The 22,562-nt window shown below is 48.2% G+C and overlaps 1 protein-coding gene, 1 long non-coding RNA gene and 1 pseudogene across 3 annotated transcripts; 1 reads left to right on the top strand and 2 right to left on the bottom strand.

The window, feature by feature from the left end:
* Positions 1-402: 402 nt before the first annotated feature.
* On the bottom strand, positions 403-5,438 carry THAP7 (THAP domain containing 7). 2 transcript variants are annotated; one of them, XM_008509850.2, is made up of 6 exons: positions 5,318-5,438; positions 2,860-3,410; positions 2,608-2,687; positions 2,036-2,191; positions 1,316-1,456; positions 403-1,113 (listed from the first exon to the last, which is right to left on the bottom strand). In XM_008509850.2, the coding sequence occupies exons 3-6, from the start codon at positions 2,685-2,687 to the stop codon at positions 549-551; spliced, it is 942 nt and encodes a 313-aa protein (XP_008508072.2). In that variant the 5' UTR covers positions 2,860-3,410; positions 5,318-5,438; the 3' UTR covers positions 403-548. The 2 variants fall into 2 exon arrangements, with proteins under 2 accessions (XP_008508072.2, XP_070484438.1); XM_070628337.1 differs by lacking the exon at positions 5,318-5,438 and having other exon boundaries at positions 1,316-1,474; positions 2,860-3,227.
* LOC139084626 (tubulin alpha-3 chain-like) overlaps positions 5,084-22,562 on the bottom strand; it is a 37,508-nt pseudogene continuing 20,029 nt past the window's right edge.
* On the top strand, positions 12,848-21,932 carry LOC139084656 (uncharacterized). The gene is made up of 2 exons (XR_011542202.1): positions 12,848-15,741; positions 21,793-21,932. It is a non-coding gene; the product is annotated as an uncharacterized lncRNA (long non-coding RNA).

The raw sequence follows: 22,562 nt of genomic DNA, 5'->3' as shown, positions 1-22,562 counted from the left end.
GATGAGACAGGCCTGGTGGTAGTGGGGGGAGAGGGGGGCCTGCAGCCGGGGCTCAGGCACTGTGCCAGGTTGGCCCACTGCTGGGCGGATGGGGCCTGGGGAGGGAAGTCTGTTGTGTCCCCTCAAAGGAACTGAGTCTGCCTGGGTTTTGAGTGTTTTCAAAGGGGTCAGGTGCCTGGTGCTGCCCCCTGACCTCTCCATACCACCCTGTCCCTCAGAGAAGCCCGGGGGGCGTGGTACTACATGGGAGGGGTGGGCAAGAGCTGGGCTTTCTGCTCTCCACAACTGAGAGCTCGGACTCCAGGGTCTGAGCCCTCCAGGGGCTGCGGTCAGTCCAGGGGAACAAGCCTGGTACCCAGGGCTGGGGTCCTGCCCCCAGATGAGCCAAATAGGAGGGCCTCCTTCTAGAATCCACTTTATTATGGCATCTGCTGGGTCTGATGGATGCAGCTCAGCTCAGGTCCCTCTCCAGGTGGATTCTGAGGCAGGATGGGATGGAGCCCTGATGGGCAGCCCCTCTGTCAGCCCATGGTCCAGCAGCCTCTCACTCAGGCCATACTGCTGCTCAGCTGCATGGCAAAGTCCTGCACATGCTCCTTCAGAGTCTGGCGAGCATCCGCCTGTGCCCGCTTCTCCCGCGCCCGCTCCTGCTGCAGCTTGGTCAGCCGCAGCCGCAGCCGCTGCTCCCGCCGCTTGCAGGCCTGCAGCTGGCGCTGGGCCTTGTCCAGGGCGTCAAGCGCAGCCTCAGCTCGCCGCTTCCAAAGCAGGGCACTGCCCACCTGGTAGCTGTGCTCATTCTGGATGTAGGCTCCAGCAGGCGGCGGGAGGCGCAGCATGTAGGCTGAGGGCGAGACGGGCCGTGGCTCGAGAGGGGATGGCTGCCGCTCTGGCTCCCGCTCCGGCGAGGGCTGGGCACTGCAGCCTGCTTCATCTGCCTGGGCACCCAAGGGCCCCAGGAGGTCTGAGAAGGGGCTGCTGAGGCCGGGCTCCAGTCTCCCAGCGTGTGAGGCAGGCAAAGCAGCAGGGGCTGAGGCCTCTTCCACAGGAAAGCAGGTGACATCAGCAGGTGGAGGTGGAGAAAATGGAGTCGTGGGTCCTCGGCCCTCAGAGCAGCTGTGGGGGAGAGAGAGAGAGACTGATAGGCCAGACTAACTGCTTACCAAACCCCACTTTACCAGCCCACCTGACCATCCCCATCCCAGAACCCACTCCACAGCCTCAGAACCCGATCCAGCAAGGCTGCAGGCAGACACCCTAAAGCCCCATCCCTCAGACTCTGGGTGGAAGGGGGGCATCCCCCAGCCACAGCACATACCGCTTCCTGCATCGCCGGAGCCGGCTGACATCAGGGGGGCCAGGTGGGTAACTGTGCCCCTTGGTCTTGGTTGTCCGGCGCAGCTTGGAGAAAGACTCAAATATCGTGGGAACTGCCCCCTCCTTCAGCCTGTGATACCCACTGTGGGGAAAAAGCAGCCTGCATGGGATGGAGAACAAGCACTGCCACCCTAGCTGACCTGCACGGGCGCGGGGCCAGCAGGTCCCCCAGCACCCTGAGCAGGCTCCCCAGCGCTAGCACTGTGGGAGGGGGTAAGGCACAATGTAAACAATTAGTTGGGGACATGCCAAGTCCGGCAGAGTTACCCCAACCTCTTCCCTGCAGGACTCCTCAAAGTTAAGGTGTGTGGAAAGGCTCCACCAGAACTGGACTGATGAGCCCCCCCCCCAAATTATTTCATTTGTGGACTTGCTGGGAGGAGTGGGGCCCTAAGGAACACCCTCTGGAAAGCTAGTGTTTTTCTCCTGTGACCTAGCACAGTGACCTTGAGCGGGTGGGTCTTACTGTCCTCATCTGGCAGAAGAGGAAACTGAGCTACGGAGTTGGGAAGAGGCAGCCACCCCGGAACCAGGGGTGCTTGTCTGCCCGTCCTGCGCCAGCCGCCCCTGGGACCCCCTCACGGGGCCCTGCAGCTGCCGCTATCAGCCCGCTACTCAGGCCCCACAACCTGTCCCGATGCTGGCTGGCAAGGAGGCTCACCTGATTCCCACCAGCTCAAAGCAGTTCTCCTCGAAGTGTTTGGAGCAGAAGTAGATGTACTCGGACGCCGGGTCCCACAAGCCCTGGCCGCTGGGGTCCAGCCGCTGGCAATTGGCCAGCCACAAGCCTCGCCTTGGATTGTCCTTCTTGGGAAGTCTGCAGAGCCACGAACCCGTGAGCCCCTGGGCAGCGCCGCGCTCGTGCCGCCCGAGCTCCCGGGACAGGACGCGCTGGCCCCATCCATGCTGCCAAGAGACCTCCCCTCCGCCCCACCGGGAAAGCACTGCCCGCCCGGGGGCACAGGCGAGGAAACAGGCATCAAAAGAGAAATCTGCTCAGCGTCAATCAGCAGATAAGAGTCAGAGGGGTCCCAAGGCTGCCGGACCTCCCGCCCTTCCCTTCCTTTCTAGGCTCAACCCACCCTGCTCTGCCCCCTCCATCTTGCTCCACCCACAAACTCAAGGCTCGCCTCAACCAGAAAAAGACGCATGCGCAATCGTGGCTCCATGAGCCGGGAAACACGAGCGCATGCGCACGCGAATCCTCGCGCGCCAGCACGCACGCGCGCTGACCTGTGGAAGGAAATGCCGCGGTTGCGCGTCTCGCGCGTGTCCCGTGTGCAGCAGCCGGCGGCGGAGCAGTGACGCGGCATCTGGGGAGAAGGCGGGAATTTGGTCGCGGGCGGTTGTCCGGGCCCAGAGGGGCCTCCAGCCCCCAGCCGCCGCTCCGCTCCAGGCGGCCGTGGCTTGCTGGGTCTTCCTCGGTCTAATCTTGCCCAAGCCCCGACCCAGCCCGTTCTCCTGTCTCCCGTCAGCGGCACTCACGGTCTCGCCATTGCTGCGCCGCCCAAATCTCGCGAGGTGTGGCGCGCGGCGGAAGTTGGTACCACAGAGACTCGGAAGCGCGAGGCGCTCGCCCGAGGAGCGGGGCGGGGCCGGGTTGCGTGGATACCGGAAGTGGCGGGAGCGGGCTGTCGCCGCGGGGCGCGCGCCGTTCTGGCTGCCGTGGACGCCTGCGCTGAGGTACAGCCTTTGCTTTGTTCATTCGGGGCTAACTCAGCAGCCCAGCACCCGGGAACAGCCCCGCTCGGCGGCGCAGAGCCTCGAGGCACGGGGTTTCGGGGTCCCACGACGAGGAGAAGGGGCGGGACGCGTGGTCAGAAGCACCTGACGAAAACCAGCGCTCGCGGCGTAGTGCGGGAGCGGGGCCTCTGCTGGGGAGGGCGGGCAGGGCCGCTGACTACGCTGGGGCAGCGGGAGGGGCGGTTCGGGCGGAGCTCCGGGCTCTCGTGGAAGCGGGTCGTCCGGGGTTGGGTTCGGGCTGCGGCTGCCCCCCAAGCCCCCACAAGACAAGGTGCAGTCAGCCAGCCCACTACCTAGGAAATGAAGCCAGGTTACTGTTCCATTCTCCAAAGAACATCCAGTATGGGGTGAAGGATTTACGAATGTTTATATTTATAATAATCAAAGCTCTTTTTCCTAATTCCCTCACCCATTTTGAACACCCTTTTGAAGTCTGTTTTCTGGGAGTAATGCAGTAACCAAATAGACATGCTTAGTCTTTTCTGAGACCAAACATGTTTTTTTCCCTAAAAATCCACTTGGAAAAGACAAGTATCTGGACATATCCACATCACCCATATAACAAGAGGCATAATGTATCTTGAATATGCATAGAGGATCGCTTGGGGGACAAACAGCTCTGGGGAAGGGGAAGAGGGCTTTAGCTGTTCAGCCATCTGCATTGTTTTAATATTTTGCCACATATATGCATTTTTATAATGAATTAAACATGGAAGAGACTCCTTGGAAATAGTGTATCCCTGAGCAAATGGTTGTTAAAGAACATATGGTGAAATCACACTCAGACTGACAAAAAGGAACTTAGAGCAATGAGAATTCAACATGGTCCATCTGGGGCTGGACTGTCTCTTCTGCGGACAGGAGGTGACTTCTTGGACTTTCGCACAGATTCCCCTCCCTCCTGAGACAGGAGAGGAAATCCGAGCGAGACACAGGACCTCCCACAGTGCCTTCCAGCCAAGGCTGCTTGGGTGTCCTGACCTTCCACAGGGCGTGGTCACTGAAAGAAAATTCCTCTATTCAGTCAAGAACTTGGTAACTAGAGACAGGGAATGGAAGGTTTCAGCTCTGACCTATAACCCCTGAGGTCTGCAGACGTCCTCTGTAAGATGTAATGAATATTTCCAGATCGGTTGAAACCTGTTGTAGATTTTATTTTACCCTTTTATGTGAGTCACTTTAAATCCGTCAATTTTATGCCCTCAGAGATGATCTGTGTCAAGGTGTCTTAAAATGGGGCTGACGGGGCCAGACAAGCTCAACAACTTGTGTGTAGTCAGAGGCAAGCCATGGCCATTCCAAATGGGAACAAGATGACATATTTCAGCTACTTCTTGTCACTTCCAATCCAGAATGACCCTGCAACTTGGAACTCTCCAAACACCGTAGGAACTCATTGGAGCTTACGAATGCAGAGTTCACAGCTTTGTCTAATGAAGAAAACCAGTTGTGAATGAGGACTTTTAACAAACAAGAGGGCACAAAGTTAAGGAACCCAAGCATGGCAAGGCACTTAGCCTGATGATCACAGTAGGTCTAGAGCCTGACATTCTGTTATTTGGCTTCCAAGGACATGCTGCTTTTCTCTTGGTAGACATTTCATCGTGACACTAAACAGAGTTGGGGGAGCCATCTAATAATTGTCAATGTGATCTTGTGTGTCAGGCAGTGTTCCCAGCTTGGTTTGGAGAAACACCAGTGAACCACCCTTTGCCCCACTGTAAACATTGCATAATGAACTTAAAATTCTGTTTAAGAAACCTAACTGTGGCCTAAGACAGTGACAACAGGTGAGTGAAGTCAAGTAAAGTCTAAAAAACACTATTTTTAACACACAAAATGATACCACAAACCCTGACAAACTCCTTAAGTGAACCGTGGAGGACAGGCCAGACCTGCAGTCAGACTGTCTCTGAATGCTCTCCCTGTCACTTCCTGCTCCTGGGGCTTTCGGATGATAAAAACTGTCTCAGCCTGAGTGTCCAGGTGTATAATAATACTCTCGCGAACATGAGAGTAGTTGTAAGAAATAAGGGTACATAAAGTAGTCGATAAAGAATAAGGCACTTAGCAAATTAATTACTAAACTTTTCCTCCCTGCAGCCTAGTTGCCAGGTGAATTCTCTGAAAGGGGCCGCGTTCCATGGCGAGGTCTGCTGCTTGCCAACAGGTCGGCCCACTCCCCATCACCCAGTCCTACCTTAACTTCAGTCAGGCCCCAATCCACAACTGGATGGTGTGCTTGGTCTTAATGGTGGCGATGGCCGCGTTGACGTCTTTCAGGACCACGTCCCCCCTGTACAACATGCAGCAGGCCATGTACTTGCCATGGTGAGTGTCACACTTGACCACCTGGTTGGCTGGCTCGAAGCAGGCATTGGTGATCCCAGTCACAGACAGCTGCTCATGGTAGGCCCTCTCGGCTGAGATGACCGGGGTGCAGGTGGCCAGGGGGAAGTGATGTGGGGGTACAGGACCAGGTCGGTCTGGAAGTCTGTCAAGCCTACATTCAGGGCCCCATCAAATTGCAGGGAGGCCATGATGGAGGACATGATCTGCCTGATCAGATGATTGTGGTTGGTGCACAGGGGCTGCTTGATGTCCATGTTGTACCAACATATGTCGTAGATGGCTTCATTGTCCACCATGAAGGCACAGTCAGAATGTTCCAGGGTCATGTGGGTGGTCAGGATGGAGTTGGAGGGCTCCACCACAGCCATGGAAACCTGGGGGGCTGGGTAAATGGCAAGTTCGAGCTTGGACCTCTGGCCATAGTCCACCGAGAGGCGCTCCATGAGCAGAGATGCAAACCCACAGCCAGCGCTGCCCCCAGAGCTGTGGAAGATGAGGAAACCCTGCAGCCCTGCGCACAGACCCGCCTGAGAGAAAGCAGAGGATGGAGCCAACGTGGGCAGAAGACACAGTGCAACCTCCAACCAACCCCAGTCACTTCTGTTCCTCTGCAAGATCACGAGATTCACACTCTCCACAGTGAACATGCATGGCACTTAGAGGCAAAGCAGACAGACGGTAAAGATGTATGGATGCACCGCAGCCACACTGGAGGGTAAGACTGTGGACTGGTGATTCTGGCCTCAGTTTTGACAAAATGTCCTTCTGGTCGCAATCCAAGGCCTACCGTCCTGTGCAGGACACCGTCCACAGGAAGCCTTCCCGGTGCTCTTCTCACCAGTTTGCAGGTGGGTCCCGGACCAGGTCGACGATCTCCTTGCCGATGCTGCAATGGCCTCTGGCGTACTTATTGGCTGCGTCTTTCTTCCCGGTGATCAGCTGCTCCGGATGGAAGGGCTGCCTGTGGGTCCCTGTGCACTTCATCTACAAAGAGGACACAGGGGCCACGAGTCTTTAAGGCCTGTTATTAACTCACCAGGGTGGACAGATCGGGACTGTCCCCTTCTACCAAGCACATGCTGTTCCTTGTAGGTCAGCAGCATCGGTGTCTCACAGGAAACGTCTCTCTGTAATACACAGACCACAACTGCACCCAGTGGCTCTAGGAGAGAGGAGTCAACATGCAGGACAAATGCCAGAGTGACCGGTTCCCCTAGAAGGGAGAAGAGCTCTCACACCTGCACACAGGCAACTCTACACATGCGTGTTTCTTCCATCCCCATAGCTACAGCCAAGGGTAGAATTTAAAAATCCCTTACAGGCTAGACAGTCCCCAGCATGACTGTTGCTGGGCAGTCCCATCAGGGCACCCTATGTGGCCTGGGTCTCACAGGCTTCAGGGTGACATTCTGTCATCCCCTGGTGGCCACTGAAAGGTGCTCTCTTTGTAGCTCTCCTTGGAAACTACCGCAGACTTCTAATCTGGAGGAACCCAACGAATGTTCTATACTGACCTTTCTATGTCTAAGATGCAGGTCAAGACTCGTTCCCCAGCCTGAGGGAGCACACAGCACTAAGGAGGGACCAGTGCCCGGGCGCCCTGTAGACAGGGTCTCCACAACCACCTGGCCGGGCCGAGGAGGCCACAAGTGACTCCACCCACAGCCCATCTCAGTGCCGGCCAACCTCACAGCAGGTTTTTCTCAATTAGGAGCCTGAGTCCCACGGACATTTCAGGCACTAACCTTCCAGTGTGTGACCTAACGTGACCATGAGCATACACTTGTACGTCTGTCCCTTTTGCAGGGGGATCCGAAGGAGCACATGGGGGCTTTAGCAAGGCTCTCCCACCCTCCCAGGACAGCCGCCCCGAGTGTCTGTGTACCTACCGACATGGTGGGCTCCAGGTCCACAAACACTGCTCTGGGCACATGCTTGCCAGCCCTAGTCTCGATGAAGAACACATTGAATAAGTTATCTCCACTGCCGATGGTTTTGTCACTTGGCATTTGACCATCAGGTGAATTCCATGATCAAGGCAGTACCATTCCGAGCAGGCATTGCCGATCTGGAGCCCTGCCTGCCCCATGTGGGTAGAGATGCACTCACACTGGGACCCAGAACATAAACATAAGACCCTCGTCTTCAAGGCAATCGTCCCTCTATGGAATGCAGAACATACGTATGTGCTTCAGAGCGTCTACGGTTTTCTCGAACCTTATTTCCCACAAGGCTTATGTGACCATTTTATGTGAAATTGACATGCTCTAACCTATCCTGGTACTAAGTGCCAGAGTCAGCCCAGAACCTGTGTTTGCCACTATAGCAAAGTTAGGTTATTTTACAATGTGGAAGCCATGTAATGTCAACATCAACTCCACATTATGCCTAGTCATGTAATTCTCTGAAGAATACAGCAGTTTTTGATTGTGTCCTACTGAAGGAATTAGGTAAACGGTGATGGAGTCGGGGAAGGAAAGTGGACTAGGACACAGGTCACCATGGCCCAGGCACCAGTGGTCACTGTGTGTGTGTCTCCCAGCTCCCTCTAGGTCTCCCCTCTGTGCTTCTCCATCCAGCTTTGGGCCCCCGGGGGCTGCCCCAAGTGGACTGCCTGAAACGGCTTCCTTGCCCTTCACGTCCGGGTGCTTTAGCCAGGGGCAGAGAAAGTGCGGGCAGGGTGCCCCCTCCCGGGCTGCCTCCCTGCCCGCCTGCCATGGGTTGCTGGGGGCCGCTTATCAAGGCACAACTTTCAGCAGGCAGCGCTCCTCCTAAAATGACCCTGTCCACTTCCAGTGACCACTCCCTCCCCTCACCCCTTCACGCCTAGGAGGTGATGTCTCCCAGACGTCTCAAATGCTGGGCTACTGCACTGCCGTTTGTGGTTTCCTGAAATTCTGCCCATTCCTTTCTAAATGGTACCTTTTAAAGGTTCTCCTCAATGTACCTATTCTGCATGTACCATCTCTTTCCTGCCGGGAACCTAAGTGTACAGACACGAACCACTTGTTCACTTGTAGACACAGCATCCTTACAAATACAGAGAGGAAGTCCAATGAAACTGGAGGTGTGCCGCCCACCCTAAATTCTAATGCACAGTCCCCAGAACTTGAAGTCCTGTGGTGTGTTATACAAGCAGCAAATCTCAGAGTCATCAGGGCGTCAAAGATGGACACAATGCAGCAGTCCCCCCACAGCATCCCAGAAGGAAGCATTCAGTTCCAGAAAGAACTTCTCCAATGACAAGGCGCTCACTCCTCCAGAGGAAAAGTTCATCAACACCCTGGGAAGACCTTTGGGATCCAGCCAACCACACAGTTTCAAATGCATATTATTCACTTTGCCTTACTTAAATCCAGACACCCTGTAGTTCACAGAATGTGTTTCCCTGGAGGCCTGATGTGGCCTTCGACTCTGTCACCCCCGTAGGATCAGCATCAGCTCTGTGACCTGGGAAATTCCCCAATTTCTGCATTTACAAAATGGGGGCCTGGGAGCCAGGTGGTCTGCAAGGCCACTGCCATCTCATGATCTAACCAAGATGCTAACCAGAGCTATCAGGAAAATCATTCCTAGCTTTCAACAGGAAGCCTTAATTATAAATTCACCGCCAGCCTCACCTGGGTCGTTAACATTTACATTTCTTTAGTCAGCTGTATCTGCTCTCTGAAAAAATTACTTGAAACTTCCTCTGTTCAACTCCAGACGAGCTCCTCTCTTCACATTCTTGGAAGATGACCTTGTTCCCTTCCTACCTGGAAGATTCACCTTCCTGCCTCCAAACTTGCAGGCAGACCCTCGCTATCCTCCTTCCTTCCTTTACAGTGAAGCTGAGCTCCCTCCTGGGAACGACCCCCTGTTTCTCCTGAGCCCCTACCCAGCCCCGGTCCTCAGAGTGACCACAGTGGAGTCCCCAGACGCTGGGGGTCCACAGACCTCTCCAGGGCGTGTGGAAGGACAAGCGTTTCATAGCAGGATTGGGCGGTTCCTAGTCCCTTCACTGCGCTGACGTTCGCACTGACGGTGCACAATCAAAGGTGGACACGACTGCTGGCACCTGAGCCCAGATCAAGGTGGTGGCACCAGACTGTACCTGTGGTCACCGGACTCCTCACCCTTGGCGCTCAGAGTAAGAGAAAGAAAAGCCAGTTGAGGCCGGGAAGATCATCACCTGTGTTCAGTCCCTCCCTGGAGACAGAGCTGGACAGACGGAGGAGCAGACGGAGCCCCGTGCGCAGCTGGAAGCAGCTGTCGGGAAGCGCGGGACGGCTGTGGAGTCGCCGCTGGACCCGCTGCTTTTCCGTGGGACCCGCGGTGACTTGAAGGAACCGCCTGCGGAGGATTCAGACTCCACGCGCTATTTATGTTTATGTGTGCTTGAAAGTGAGTTTGTGAAGCATCTCAGTCTGAATTGGGGTCTTCGAGAACCTTCCGTGGCAGGCCGGGCCTCCCGCGCTCTCCGCCCTGCTCCCCTCCGACTACCCGCGGGCCCGGCACGACCCTCCCGGGCCTGCCCCCGCCGCCCCACGTAGCGGCTCCGTCCCCTCTGGCCTGGGCGTTTGCGGGGAACAGCGCCCGGGGTCCCCATCGCGCCCGCCCGCTGCGCCCCCTCTGGAGGGTGCTGTTCCTCGACGCCCGGAGTGTGGCGCTCTCTGATGGATGCGGGTTTGGCGGGAAGGCTGTGGGTGGCGCAAGGTGAGGGGAGCTTTGGGCGTTCCGGTGCGTTCTCGAACCTTTGGTTGGAGCGGCCGCAGCGCCCCCTGGGTGGCGCACAGGACGTTACTGCACACGTGAGCCCTGACCTTGTGCTGCTCTTTCCTGGTGCAGAAGGACCTTTCCCATTCAGCGCCCGGAACCTGCGCGATCTGATTGCTTCTTGAAGGAGGAGTGGGATTCCAGGGATGGGGAGGGGTGCCCCGCAGCCGTGCCACCCCCAAGAGCTGGGTTGGGGCACAGGGTCCCTGTTGTAGGACTTTGGAACAATCCCCATGCCTCCATTCAGTCGAGATGGACTGAAGCTGCGTCAGGATCCAGTGTGTGGATCCTTCCGGGAAAAGCCGGGGAGGGGATCCAGGCGGAGCCCGCTCAGCGCTTGAGCGCAGCGCCGGGTGCTGCGACTCCGCAGAGGGTGTTCACGCGCACCCTTAACTTCTCCTCCGCCCTAAGGACAGTGGGGACCGACCCCTGCACGGGGACACAGCAGGCGGGCCTTGGGGAGCCTCTGGACAGTGCCACCAGGTCTGCCGTAGAAAGACGGCCTTGGCGGCGGGAAGCAGGAGACTGAGGAGGTCAGCAGAGAGCCAGGGACATGAGAGAAACCCTCCCTGCCCGTGTGCGGGGAGAGTGGGTCCTTCCTCTCAGTCAGCTTGGCTGCCATGATGAAATGCCACGGACCGCGTGGCCTAAACGCCAGACGCTTATTTTCTCTGTGGACAAAATGGAGTCACATCTGTCAAGGCTGCTAACATGGAGCTGGGAGGCCATTAAGGAAATGGGGCTCATGCAGGCACGCCACTCTCTACCAGAGGGAATGTCACTTTTGAGCTGGGCTTCTCTGTTGTCATCTGGATCTCCTTTCAAGAAAAGTGCTAGCTCCTATAGATAAGAGCTTTCTGCCTTAGAAATGGCCTTAGCAACCCATCAGTATGGCCATGAAGTAACAGTTCTTGCCAGCGCCAATCACCAATTTTGCAAAACGACCTGTGTAATTTTTCTCTTTTTGCGTTTATAAACCCCTGCCTCCTTTGTCTTCCTTGGAACACATTTTGGGTTTCTGCCTGAATCTGTGTCTCCCGAATTGCAATTCTAATTGCCCAAGTAAATATCTGCTATTTGAACTGTGGTGAATTTTTCCTCAGTTGATATTTTTTGGTGTAGTCGGCAGATCCAGAGCAACTGACCAGAGACCCTGGTGCTGCCGTGGACACGTGGAAGGCACCTCCAAGATAGCCTTGTTCTCTCGCGTTTCCCTTGGTGAGCCTCAGGGTTCCAGCAGTAAGTTCTCCTGGATCCGAAGCTCCTATTTTCGGTTGAGGTTCAGAGTAGATTTTATTTGGGAGGACTAACTGGTTCTGTCCTTTGGAGGGAGGATTCCGCCCTCACCTTAACTAGGCAGAGAATTCAGGTTTAAGGACACTTCTTGGTGAGTGTTATTGGAGCTCTAGTAGATTTTCATTTTATTCAAGCGGCCACATTCTCTTACAATTCAAAATTCAGCTGTTTATAACCAGCACAGACCTCGTAGTTTCTCCTGTTGTCCAAATGAGGGTCCTCCTACTCCGAAGATGAGAGACATTGCTCCTTCCAACCCTTTTTGGGTTGTTTCTCGGTGACTGGAAATCCAGCAGAAGTGTTGGGACTGTGTCCATGACATGCAGTGGTCTCACAGGGCCTCCCAATGAAGAACATACCCTGTTTTGGGTCAGAGGAACTTCACAAGCTCATCTGGAAGGCACAGATGAAGGATTGGTCATCCTAGGACCATGAGCAACCTGCCACCACTTGCTGCTCAGGAATCTCTGAGACACGTAAAAGAGAGACCAACGGCCCATTGGTGACACCCTGGGAAGTGGTCCTCACAGGCAGCACATACCTGACCCAAGACATAGACCCTCCTGCCTTGGTCATCTGAGAACAGCCCCTTCTAAATTATGGGGAACAAATGTTCTGGAACAACCATAAATAGTCACCTTCCTTTGGGAACCCCAGCTGGATTTATGTTGAAAGAGTATGGTCCCTCTTCTTGTAAATTTTTACCTCAATGGACCCATTTTACCCAAGGATGATTTAAAACTTTCTTGGTCCTAATGGGGCTTATTTGAAATGCCTAAACTAGTCCATTTGCATACGTGTTTAGAAAATAAGAGATCTAAAATTAAGCAAGTGGGAATGGGTGAACTTTTGAAATAACTTGGAATGATAATGGCCACTCTGGGGAAGCTTTGTTTCAGATCCATCCACCTTAAGGGTCCCCCTTAAAAGAGAGGATTCCAACCCCCTCAGAGACAATGGAATGTGTGCTTTGATTGCTATGCAGGAGCTTCCAAAAGACAAAAGGACTTCAACACAGCTCTTTAAAGGATCCTTACAGCCTGCCAACCCCCCCGCCCCAAAACTTTAGTAAAAGCCTTTGGCCGTCTGAGCAGGTAACCTTAATTTAGTCCATCTGCCAGAAAGAAACACAATTTGGATCCAACTATTCTTCTCAGATTTGTATCCAAGACATGGCTAAAATTCTTAAAGATGTCTGTTGTCTCTCTGTGTGTCTATGTATGTATCTCTCTCTCTATGTATATGATATTTTTCTACCTCCAGATAGTATTGCTAAAATTAAACATTTTTTTCCTGCTTTTTCTCCCCAAATTTCCTCACTACATAGTTGTATATTCTAGTTGTAGGTCCTTCTAATTCTACTAAGTGAGATGCCACCTCAGCATGGCTTGATGAGCGGTGCCATGTCTGTGCCCAGGATCTGAACCGGTGAAACCCTGGGCCTCCGAAGCAGAGCGCACAAACTTAACCACTCGGCCAGGGGGCTGGCCCCTAAACATTTAAATAAGTTAAGTATTCGTAAAACTCTCAGAAATATAGAAACTAACCCAAAGGTTTTTCAAGTTCAAGTGATTTGAGATAATCTGTGATAAAAAATAGTTTAAGTTTGTTGGTTTAATAGAAACAGACATGTCTTCCGAGTCATATATAAATATGAATATTGATGTGGATTAAGGCTACCCCAGCTAGAGAAGCCCAAGGTGACCTGGCCTACATGCCAAACTATATGACCCAGTGGACTTTTTTTATGGTATGAATTAGGACTGCCCCAGGGAGAGAAGCCCGGGGCATCCTCACCTGCATGCCGATCTATATGGCCAGATTCGTATCTAAAGTTATATGACCTCACAATAACCAGACCCCATCTGCACTGAAATCATTTAATGACTTTTTACGTCATCTTTTTCTTTTTTTCCAGTAAAAATAAGTCACGTACCCATGCCTTATAAAATTAGCCCTAACCCTCAACTCAGGGCAGCAGCAAGAGCTCTGACTGCCCGTGGGTCTTGTCCCCACGCACCAGCTCTGCCTGGCCATGGGTCCTGTCCCCATGCCAGCGGGGGCAGCAGCAGGAGCTCTGACTGCCTGTGGGTCTTGTCCCCACACACCAGCTCTGCCTGCCCATGGGACCTGTCCCCATGCCAGCGGGGGCAGCAGCAGGAGCTCTGACTGCCTGTGGGTCCTGTCCCCACACACCAGCTCTGCCTGCCCATGGGTCCTGTCCCCATGCCAGCGGGGGCAGCAGCAGCTGCTCTGCCTGCCCATGGGTCCTGTCCCCATGCCAGCGGGGGCAGCAGAAGCAGCAGCAGCAGGAGCTCTGCCTGCCCATGGGTCCTGTCCCCATGCTATTCCACACTATTCTCTAAATAAAAGAGCACTACTGCCAGATCTTGAGAGTCTAAGAAATCTTTCTTTTGACTCCTCGGCTCACCGACCCCGCATCAAATATATAAAGCAAACATACAACTTTTTCTCCCTGGGTCCACTGGCCAGGTTGGCTCCTGCTGTTTCTGTTGCAGAATTTGTCTGCAGAGGGAATGACTTGGGATGATGATTAAATGTTTACTGTCTAATCCAAACATAGTTGTTAAAACAAGTGTTTAAAGAAATGTAAATCAGAGAAAAGTTTACACTAAGTTAAACTAAAGAATAGATATTGATTGAGTATCTAAACCATTTCGGCTAGGATGGTATGCTGAGACATTGATTGCTAAACGTTAACTTTGTCTAGTTCTGGATTTCTAATTCTTTTTCAGAGAGACAAATAATATTTGCGTTATCAGTACATATGTTTTTGCCACATTGAAAAGTTTACTGTAAAGAAAAATATGCTCCTGGAAATTATGAAACGTGTCTGTGGGTTTGCCAATCTACTACAGATGCTGCTCTGTGATAGACAGGTCACGGCCGCCTGCCTCCTAGTTTTCACTGGAAAGCAAAGATTACAAATAGTTTTAAAACAATTTGGTAGAAGAGCTGAGAATACAAATGAACCAAAGACGAAAGGCCAGAACACGTAGAGTAATGAGGGTAAATTAACTCTATGCACACTGTGCGCATTGATGCTGAGAGAACGCGGGCAGAGCAGCGGGCGCCCCTTTGTCAGATGAGAAGCAGTGGAACTTTCTCTTACTATGCAAGGATTCACTGTCACTTCTCATCTTTCAGACCGTGGTCAGAGACCATTGATAAATTATGATTAACATTTATTTAAGTGGAAAATGTACATGGTGTCTACATTTATCAAAATATATAAATGTAGGGGCTGGCCCAGTGGCACAGCAGTTAAGTGCACACGTTCCACTTCAGCAGCCTGGGGTTCGCCAGTTTGGATCCCAGGTGCGGACATGGCACCGCTTGGCACACCGTGCTGTGGCAGGCGTCCCACATATAAAATAGAGGAAGATGGGCACGGATGTTAGCTCAGGGCCAGTCTTCCTCAGCCAAAAGAGGAGGATTGGCAGCAGTTAGCTCAGGGCTAATCTTCCTCAAAAAAAAACCCCCAAAACATATATATACACACACATAAATGGATAATATATCTTCAATTTTATAGATTAATTTACTATATATATAAATGAAAGAAAATTTCATAAAATGAAAAATAGAATACATGTATGGTATATACTAAAAATAGGAAATACATGTCAGTTTATTAAATTGTTATTTTAGTTACTTATACAGTTTTATTTATGTAAGTATATGCTGGACCATAATACACACTCTATTTCTTGCTATGGGATGATCTGAAAGCCACTGCTCTTAAACCACAGTAAACTGAGCAACAGAAGGGTCCATCTGCAAGATGGAGAGGCCCACATGAGATCACCCACCGTTTCTGTCCTGCACACGCACAGCGATGACTCCTCAAGGCCAGGCTGGAATCCCTCTCTGACAGCCTCCCACTTTGTTGCCTTGTCTTTTCAGATTGACAGCCAGGCAGTATCTGTGTTAAAAAGAACTTCCCCCATTTCTTAGAACTGCATGCGAGGCTGAGAATTCTGGTGGTGGCTTCCAAGATATTTACAGCTCTGCCGTCAGTTTAGAAGTTGTTCCATCTTTCAAATCTTTCTTCTGCCTGCTCAACCTAGAGCAACCCTTTTCAGCAAGAATGTGGGGATCTTGTGACCTCTGCCTGTTCCGTTGTTCCCAGTCTAGCAGAGCAATGTCAGCATGAACCTGTAGACATGAGTGAATCTCGTTCTGTAATCTCCAGAAAAGGTATGGTTTATATCATGTAGAAGGAGTTTATACTCACTTAGTGTGATGTGTAGGCAATTATGCTATCCTCTAAGAGTAAGATCTGTAAGTATTCTCTAACAACTGCCTTGCATCATTTTTTTAAAGATAAGCTTTGTAAGTTTTTGAAATTAAGAAAATGATGATATATGAAAAATAGACAAGGAAAGTAGGGTATGTGTTTTCAGTAAGAGAAGGTATGAGGAATGAAGATGCATTTTTGTTAAAGGAAAATTAGAAAGTAATTTTGTCTTAAAATGATTGTTCCCAAAATAAGAAAAAGACAGGAAAAAACCTAAATAGACATAGAAAGTTGTAGGTTTATGAAAAAGGAATCCTCAAGAAGGAAGTGTGTTGTGTGATCAAGCTGGCTAAGATTAAAATAAATTTATTTAAAAATGAATTTTAATATCAAAAGTATACTGGTACAAAATTAGAATTTGGATTTTCTCTCTATAAAAAGACAAAGTCTTCTCAGATTATTGGTCTGCTCTTAAGAAGAAACAGTAAACGTTTCTTTACCTTTAATGTAATCTGCCTAGGGAACAGAGATTCTGTGTTTTATCTTTATCGAGTCTTCCTGATACCAGTTTCCCTACATTAAACCCAGCATATATGGGGTTAAAACCAAAACACTCATTCCCTGCTTGCTCCCTGGCTTCCTGGCTCCAGAATCCACTATCCTCCATGGAGATAGACACCACCAAGGGCAAGCACCTGGATTCATTATCTCCTCCCACAAAGAGATACAGGCTGATGGGAAAGCTGCTGACCAGCAAGGTCACGGGCTCCCTCCTCTCTGCAAGTGTCTCAAGGCCAAAGACAGGCTGGTGGGAAAGCTCCGACAAGCAAGGTCATATGCTCCCCCTCCCCTACCTAAAACTCCAAATAAAAACCCTTCCTTTTAGCTTTTCAGAGAGTTTTGGATTGCAGCGTTAGCTTCCCTCTCTCCTTGCTCAGCGCTGTGCAGTAATAAAATTCCTTTCTTCCGCTACACCCAGTGTCAGAGATTGGATTGCTGCACAACGGGTGAGTGAACTCACTTCAGGTTGGATATCAACTTGGCGACCCAGATGGGACAATGTCCCAGATGGACGTTTCGCTTGTGGCACACCAGCCTCTGGCTAAAGGCCTCTCTTGGAAGCTGTCCTGCAGCTGCCCGAGCCCCTTGTCTCAGGGACAGCCCCAAGTGACTGGCTGCTAACCAGACGTCGTTGGCCCATGGCGCTTTTGCTTTGGTGGTGGAAGAAACTAGGTTCAGGATTTAGGAAGTCATCTCTTGTAAGTAGCTGGTAGTTTTTGTCTTTGTCTTTGTGTTAACTTTTTCCAACAGGACTGGCTGGAAATAATGGGTACCTGGCAGCCCTCTGTTCTCCGTTTGTTTTGAAGTCGCGACACCTTGGCCGGATTTTGGTATGTCCTCCGGGTGTGCACCACTGAGGTCCCTTGTCCTTGCTCATCTGGGAAGATCTGCGTAGTGGATCTTCATTTGTTGGGTGCCCCCGAGTGTAGGACGCAGACTAAGCTGGGACTGGAAGCACTTTGGTTTTTGGTTTTGGTCTTTTTCTGGCTTCCATTTGTGGCTGAGTGTCTTTTGGAAAGCGTGCTTGTTCAGTATTTGTTGTTGTTTGTCTGTTCATCTTTCCTTTTAAAAGTGTTAACATGGGCAGTGCCACATCTATTCCACCTAAGAGCTCCTGGGGAAACACTTTGGCTGATGGTTGACCTATCGCTATAAGGCAATGTCTAAAGAGGGATGATTTTTCCTTTGTAACACCACATGGCCACAATATTCTTTAGACTCCAGAGAAAAAAAATGACCAAACAATGGAAGCTTAAGTTGGGAAGCTTTTTAGAGAGCTCTCATCATGAACAGCTGTTTTATTGGTGCCTATGAAAAGACCAAATTAAAAGGAAAATACAATGACTAGTCTTAAGAACCTAATCAAACTTGGAGTCTCAGCTTCTTCCCTGGTCTTACAGATGCTAATGAAAACACTAAGTTAACAAAGGAAATTAGGAAAGGAAGAGTCACAGGACTCATCCCAATGGGATGAAAATCTTTAGCTAGTTATTAAAAGTGTTGAGGAAAATAATCCATAACCAATCTATAAATGAAAATTTGGGAGAGTTTATTCTGAGCTAAAATGTGGGGACCATGGCCTGGGGCCTTACTTCCTGAAGGAAGAAAGGGCACCGAAAAGTGGGGTGCACAGAGTGGTTATATACCCCCAAACAGGATGTTTCACATAGTACTGAAATATCCCTTTTACAATAGTCGCGAGACTGCTCTGTCAGCACAGCAATTGATGGACACAGCAGGTAGGTCTGCTGTCTCAGTGTACACAGCAGGGTGGCAGGTCTGTTGTCTTGAGCTGGGTGGTCACAGGTGAGCTGGGTGGTCACAGGTGAGTGCAGCAATGAGTTCCTAGCCTAAGGAAAGATGCTTATCCCTAAGGAAATGCCAATGTGGGGGGAAGTTGCACCTTTATCTTAAGGCCATTTGTTCTTGCCATAGTAAGTGTTTTAAAGCAGATATGCAGTGCATACTCAACTCAACGGCCACAGGCCCTTTTGGAAAAAACAAAGTCAGGCTGAATTAGGTTTACACCAAATGGCTTCCTCATATACTCCAATGTATCCTATTGCTTGCCATTTCTATTTGTCAAAAGAAAAATGGGATAAATGGAACAGATACAAATAAAATTAAAACAAAGCTTTTAATAAAACACTGCCTAAGGTTGGATGGGCTAAAGGGACCCCCTTATGGCCCCCCAACATTAAAGGACATCAGACAAACCTGTTCTATTTACCCCAATTGAAAAATTTTAAAAGGTCAGGAGGCAAAAATCAGAGTGATGAACCTGACCAGCAATTGTTTGAGGCAACAGTTATGCTACTAATGTTAATAAGACGATAAAGATTCAAGTGTTCAAGCTAATATCATATGAAGAGTTTATGTCAACTTTGCCTGAATATTTGCTTTGGGAATAAATGTTCTGTCTAACTGGGAATGCTTGCCCTACACAATGTTGTAATACCAAAACTTGTTAATGGAATTCTAATGTAAGTTCTAATTAAAAGTATGAGAGTGAGTAAAACTAGGATAAAGTTTTGTAAAAATTGATATACTTAAACGGGCCAATTTTAGTTCACCCAAACTGATGTATGCAATTGGAAACGCAGCTGCAACAACAGGGAGCCTGTTTTAATTTTTGAGGCTTCTAAATAAAATTAGAAATACTGGGGCTGGCCCCATGGCCGAGCGGTTAAGTTCGAGGGCTCTGCTGCAGGCGGCCCAGTGTTTCTTTGGTTCAAATCCTGGGCGTGGACATGGCACCGCTCATCAAACCATGCTGAGGCGGCTTCCCACATGCCACAACTAGAAGGACCCACAATGAAGAATATACAACTATGTCCCGGGGGCTTTGGGGAGAAAAAGGAAAAAAATAAAATCTTAAGAAAAATTAGAAATACTTTACTGCCTCTTTAAGGGAAAATAATTAAATAATTAAACATGCCAGCAGCTGAACCCAAATCTGCTGCTTTTATCTACTCTCTTGCTGAGTTTCCCAGCAAGCTGAGCTTCACTTCAACTCCCCCAAAATTCCTGATCTAAAATTGAACAAGTAAAAATAAGTAAACTTTTGAGATAATTTGAAATTGTAATGGTCATTCTGGGAAACCTCTGTTTCAGAAAAGGGGATTCAAAACCTCCTATAGTGAAATTCAGTCTCTAATCAATATGCAAAAACTTCTAAGAGACAAAGTTATTTAAGATGATACAAAATGATCTTTGATGAATGAAAGCCTGTTTAAGTTTGCTGATTTGATTTTAAATAAACATGTCCTCAAAATTATCAGCATTGGATATGATGCTAACATACAGTCAGGGTTTACTGGTCAAATGAGCTCATGTCATCTCTGCTACAAAATTTATCAGCAAAATATCAGTATAATAGCTAATTTTGTTTAATGTCTCATGAGATTTTTGTAAATGATCTAAATATAATTGTGAAGAAGAGATAAACTAAATAAATGTAAAAAGATAAAAGTTTTTGGAAAGGCTTCTTTTTCTTTTTGAGGAAGATTAGCCCTGAGCTAACATCTGCCAATCCTCCTCTTTTTGCTGAGGAAGACTGGCCCTGAGCTAACATCCGTGCCTATCTTCCTCTACTTTGCATGTGGGACGCCTGCCACAGCATAGCTTACTAAGCGGTGCCATGTCCACACCTGGAATCCGAACTGGCCAACCCCGGGCCACTGAAGTGGAACGTGTGAACTTAACAGCTGCACCATCTGGCTGTGCCCTGGAAATACTTTTTAATGATAATTATATGTATTATGATATATGTACTTAAAACAACTGAGGATGATAGTTAACTGCTGTAATGTCACATGAAGTTTTTAACAGTAATTGTTAAAACTGGGTAAGAGCTTTAAGTACAATAATTATGTTTTATAGTCTGCATACTTAAAAACAGCTTCCAAAATCTTTTTGGAAACTTGAACTTTATAGCTTTACTAAGTTAAGTTAAATAATAACAGTTTGTTGGGTATCTAGGTCATTTCCACATAAGATACAATATTAAAGGTTAACTACTAATCACATATTTGTCTGCCTTTTGTTTCTTATATCAAAGAAAATGAAAAGTGCTTAGGTTTATTGATAAACATGTTTTATGTATGGTGAAGAATTTTCTATGAGAAAACATATATTTCTAAAAGGTCCGTATACAAGGAAAGTAAATATATGTTTTCAGTAAAAAGATATAAAGAATAAAAATATTTTTGTTTCTTGAGTTAAAAAAGATAAATTTATCCTAAAGTACTGGGACAAATTCTAAATGTAAAAGAAACAACAAAAGGTTTGTGAAAGTAAAACCCTGTAAAATTTTGTGCATGGCCAAGTTGGCTAAGACTAAAATAAATTTATTAAGTAAATAAGTTACAATATCAAAAATAAACTGGTAAAAACTTAAAACTTGGTTTCCTCTTTCTTAAAAGATAATTTTCCTAAACTTTTTAATGACTATTTTAACTCTGTTTCCCCTTGATTGTTTCTGTTGTCACTTCGAATAGATAGTTGAATGTGGTTTTGCAGTGAACCTGGTTTCCTATCTGAACAAATGTTTTAAAGCTTTTAATATTTTTGACAAGCTTCCCCCCACACACAAATATTCAAGTTGTGAGTAAAAGCTTTCCTTTGACCTGGAAGAGGAAGGAAAGTTTCTCTGGGGATTTTCAGAGGGCCCCTGGGACTTCTCAGAGAAATTTGTTCTCTTTCTACAAGAAAAATGCTAAACTAATGAGGCCTATTTTGTACGTTAAATTATATAAGAAGCATTGTCAAATAAATAATGATAAACTTTCTTAAATGGTATTATGTAAATGAGTGTTATTAAGTATTTTAAAAATTATTAAAATTTTGTTCTATTCTGATTGTCAGCCATAATTTTGGTTATTATCTCAAAGTGTTATACGTCACAAGAATGGTCAAATGCCTTTTCGATTACCATTGTTGAATGTTTTATTATTTGCAGACAGTTGCTGTTTTACTTTGATGTCTTTGCAAATATGTTTCATCTTCAGGGAAATATATGGAAAGGACTCTGACACCCTAGAATACAGGTTTCCAATAAACTTTGAGATTATAAAGCTAAACTGGGTAAAAATTACAGAACTGTAACATAAAAACTGGTGACCTCACAAACTGCTAACAAGATTAAGATCAAGAACCAATTACACAGGACTGAGTAAACCAATAGGGATGATTATAATTTTTATGGCTTTCTACTTAAGATATTGCTGATTTTTGATGTTTTGGTTTTTCAGATTTAAGAAAACTTTTTTCTCGATTCTCTTAAGGAACTATTACTTATAGCAAGTTGTAAAGAAAATTGAAACATTTATCTTTTTCTCCCTATCTGAGCCCTCCAAAATGTAAAAACTCCTGATGAGTAAGTACTCTTATTTTTATGGCAATATGGTTGTTTGCATAAGTCCAATAAGAATCTGTTCTTCTTTTAACAGGACACAATTGGAAACACTGGTTATATTACCAAGGCTTTGACAGGAACATCATATTTGAAAAAAACATACAGGCTTGGATGTAACAAGACAGCTTTTGAGGGGCAAAGGTTGACATTCTGGAATAAAGCCACTTGGAAATATTGGCCTGGTACTGTGCTTATGGGTTCTATGACCTGGTAAGGTTGAGGAAAGAATGTTACTCACTCTGGCAGGTACATGGGACCTCAATATTTTGGGGACCTCGTGAAGAGAGGGATTCACCCAAATCTGTAGGTACTGCAGGTGGATCTGATGACAGGTCCTTTGCTTGGCTTTCCTTGAGAGGCATTTAAAGTTCAACCTGAAATTCCCTATAAGGTTCCAGCAAAGCAGATTTAAAAGAGCCTATATAATCAATTACTATTCTTGCCGTACTTATGTAAATAATTATGCCAAATTTATTAAAACTTGACTTATTTTGCAAACCAGTTAGTCTTAATTTGGCTATGTCTAGTAGAATTGAGGGTGATTTTAGAGAGAAAGATTGTGTTTCAATAGAAACCATAATACACATTTGTGGATATTGGATTTTGGTTCTGTCAATTGTCTTTAAGATTTTTGTTACATCTGTTAACTAGACTAGATCCTGAATTCTTCTCATCTCCTGAAATACCTGGCTACAAGCCTCCAAATTAACATTTTCAGGGTTTTTATTTTCCCCATAATTTTCATTTGGAGTCATTGAAAACTAAATCTGCCCTTTTTCCTAAAGCCTTGCAAACTGGAGCTGG

Source organism: Equus przewalskii, chromosome 7 (assembly GCF_037783145.1).
Source record: "Equus przewalskii isolate Varuska chromosome 7, EquPr2, whole genome shotgun sequence".
In the NCBI taxonomy this organism is placed as follows: domain Eukaryota; kingdom Metazoa; phylum Chordata; class Mammalia; order Perissodactyla; family Equidae; genus Equus; species Equus przewalskii.
The sequence above is the reverse complement of the archived record's forward strand: the minus strand, read 5'-3'. Positions and strand labels throughout refer to the sequence as shown.

Excerpts from the sequence above, each read along its gene's own strand:
- THAP7 (XM_070628337.1), bottom strand. The coding sequence starts at position 2,687 with ATGCCGCGTCACTGCTCCGCCGCCGGCTGCTGCACACGGGACACGCGC. Across the intron at positions 2,192-2,607 it reads CGCGGCATTTCCTTCCACAG|ACTTCCCAAGAAGGACAATC; the intron begins GTCAGCGCGCGT and ends GTGGCTCTGCAG. Across the intron at positions 1,475-2,035 it reads TTTGAGCTGGTGGGAATCAG|GCTGCTTTTTCCCCACAGTG; the intron begins GTGAGCCTCCTT and ends CATCCCATGCAG.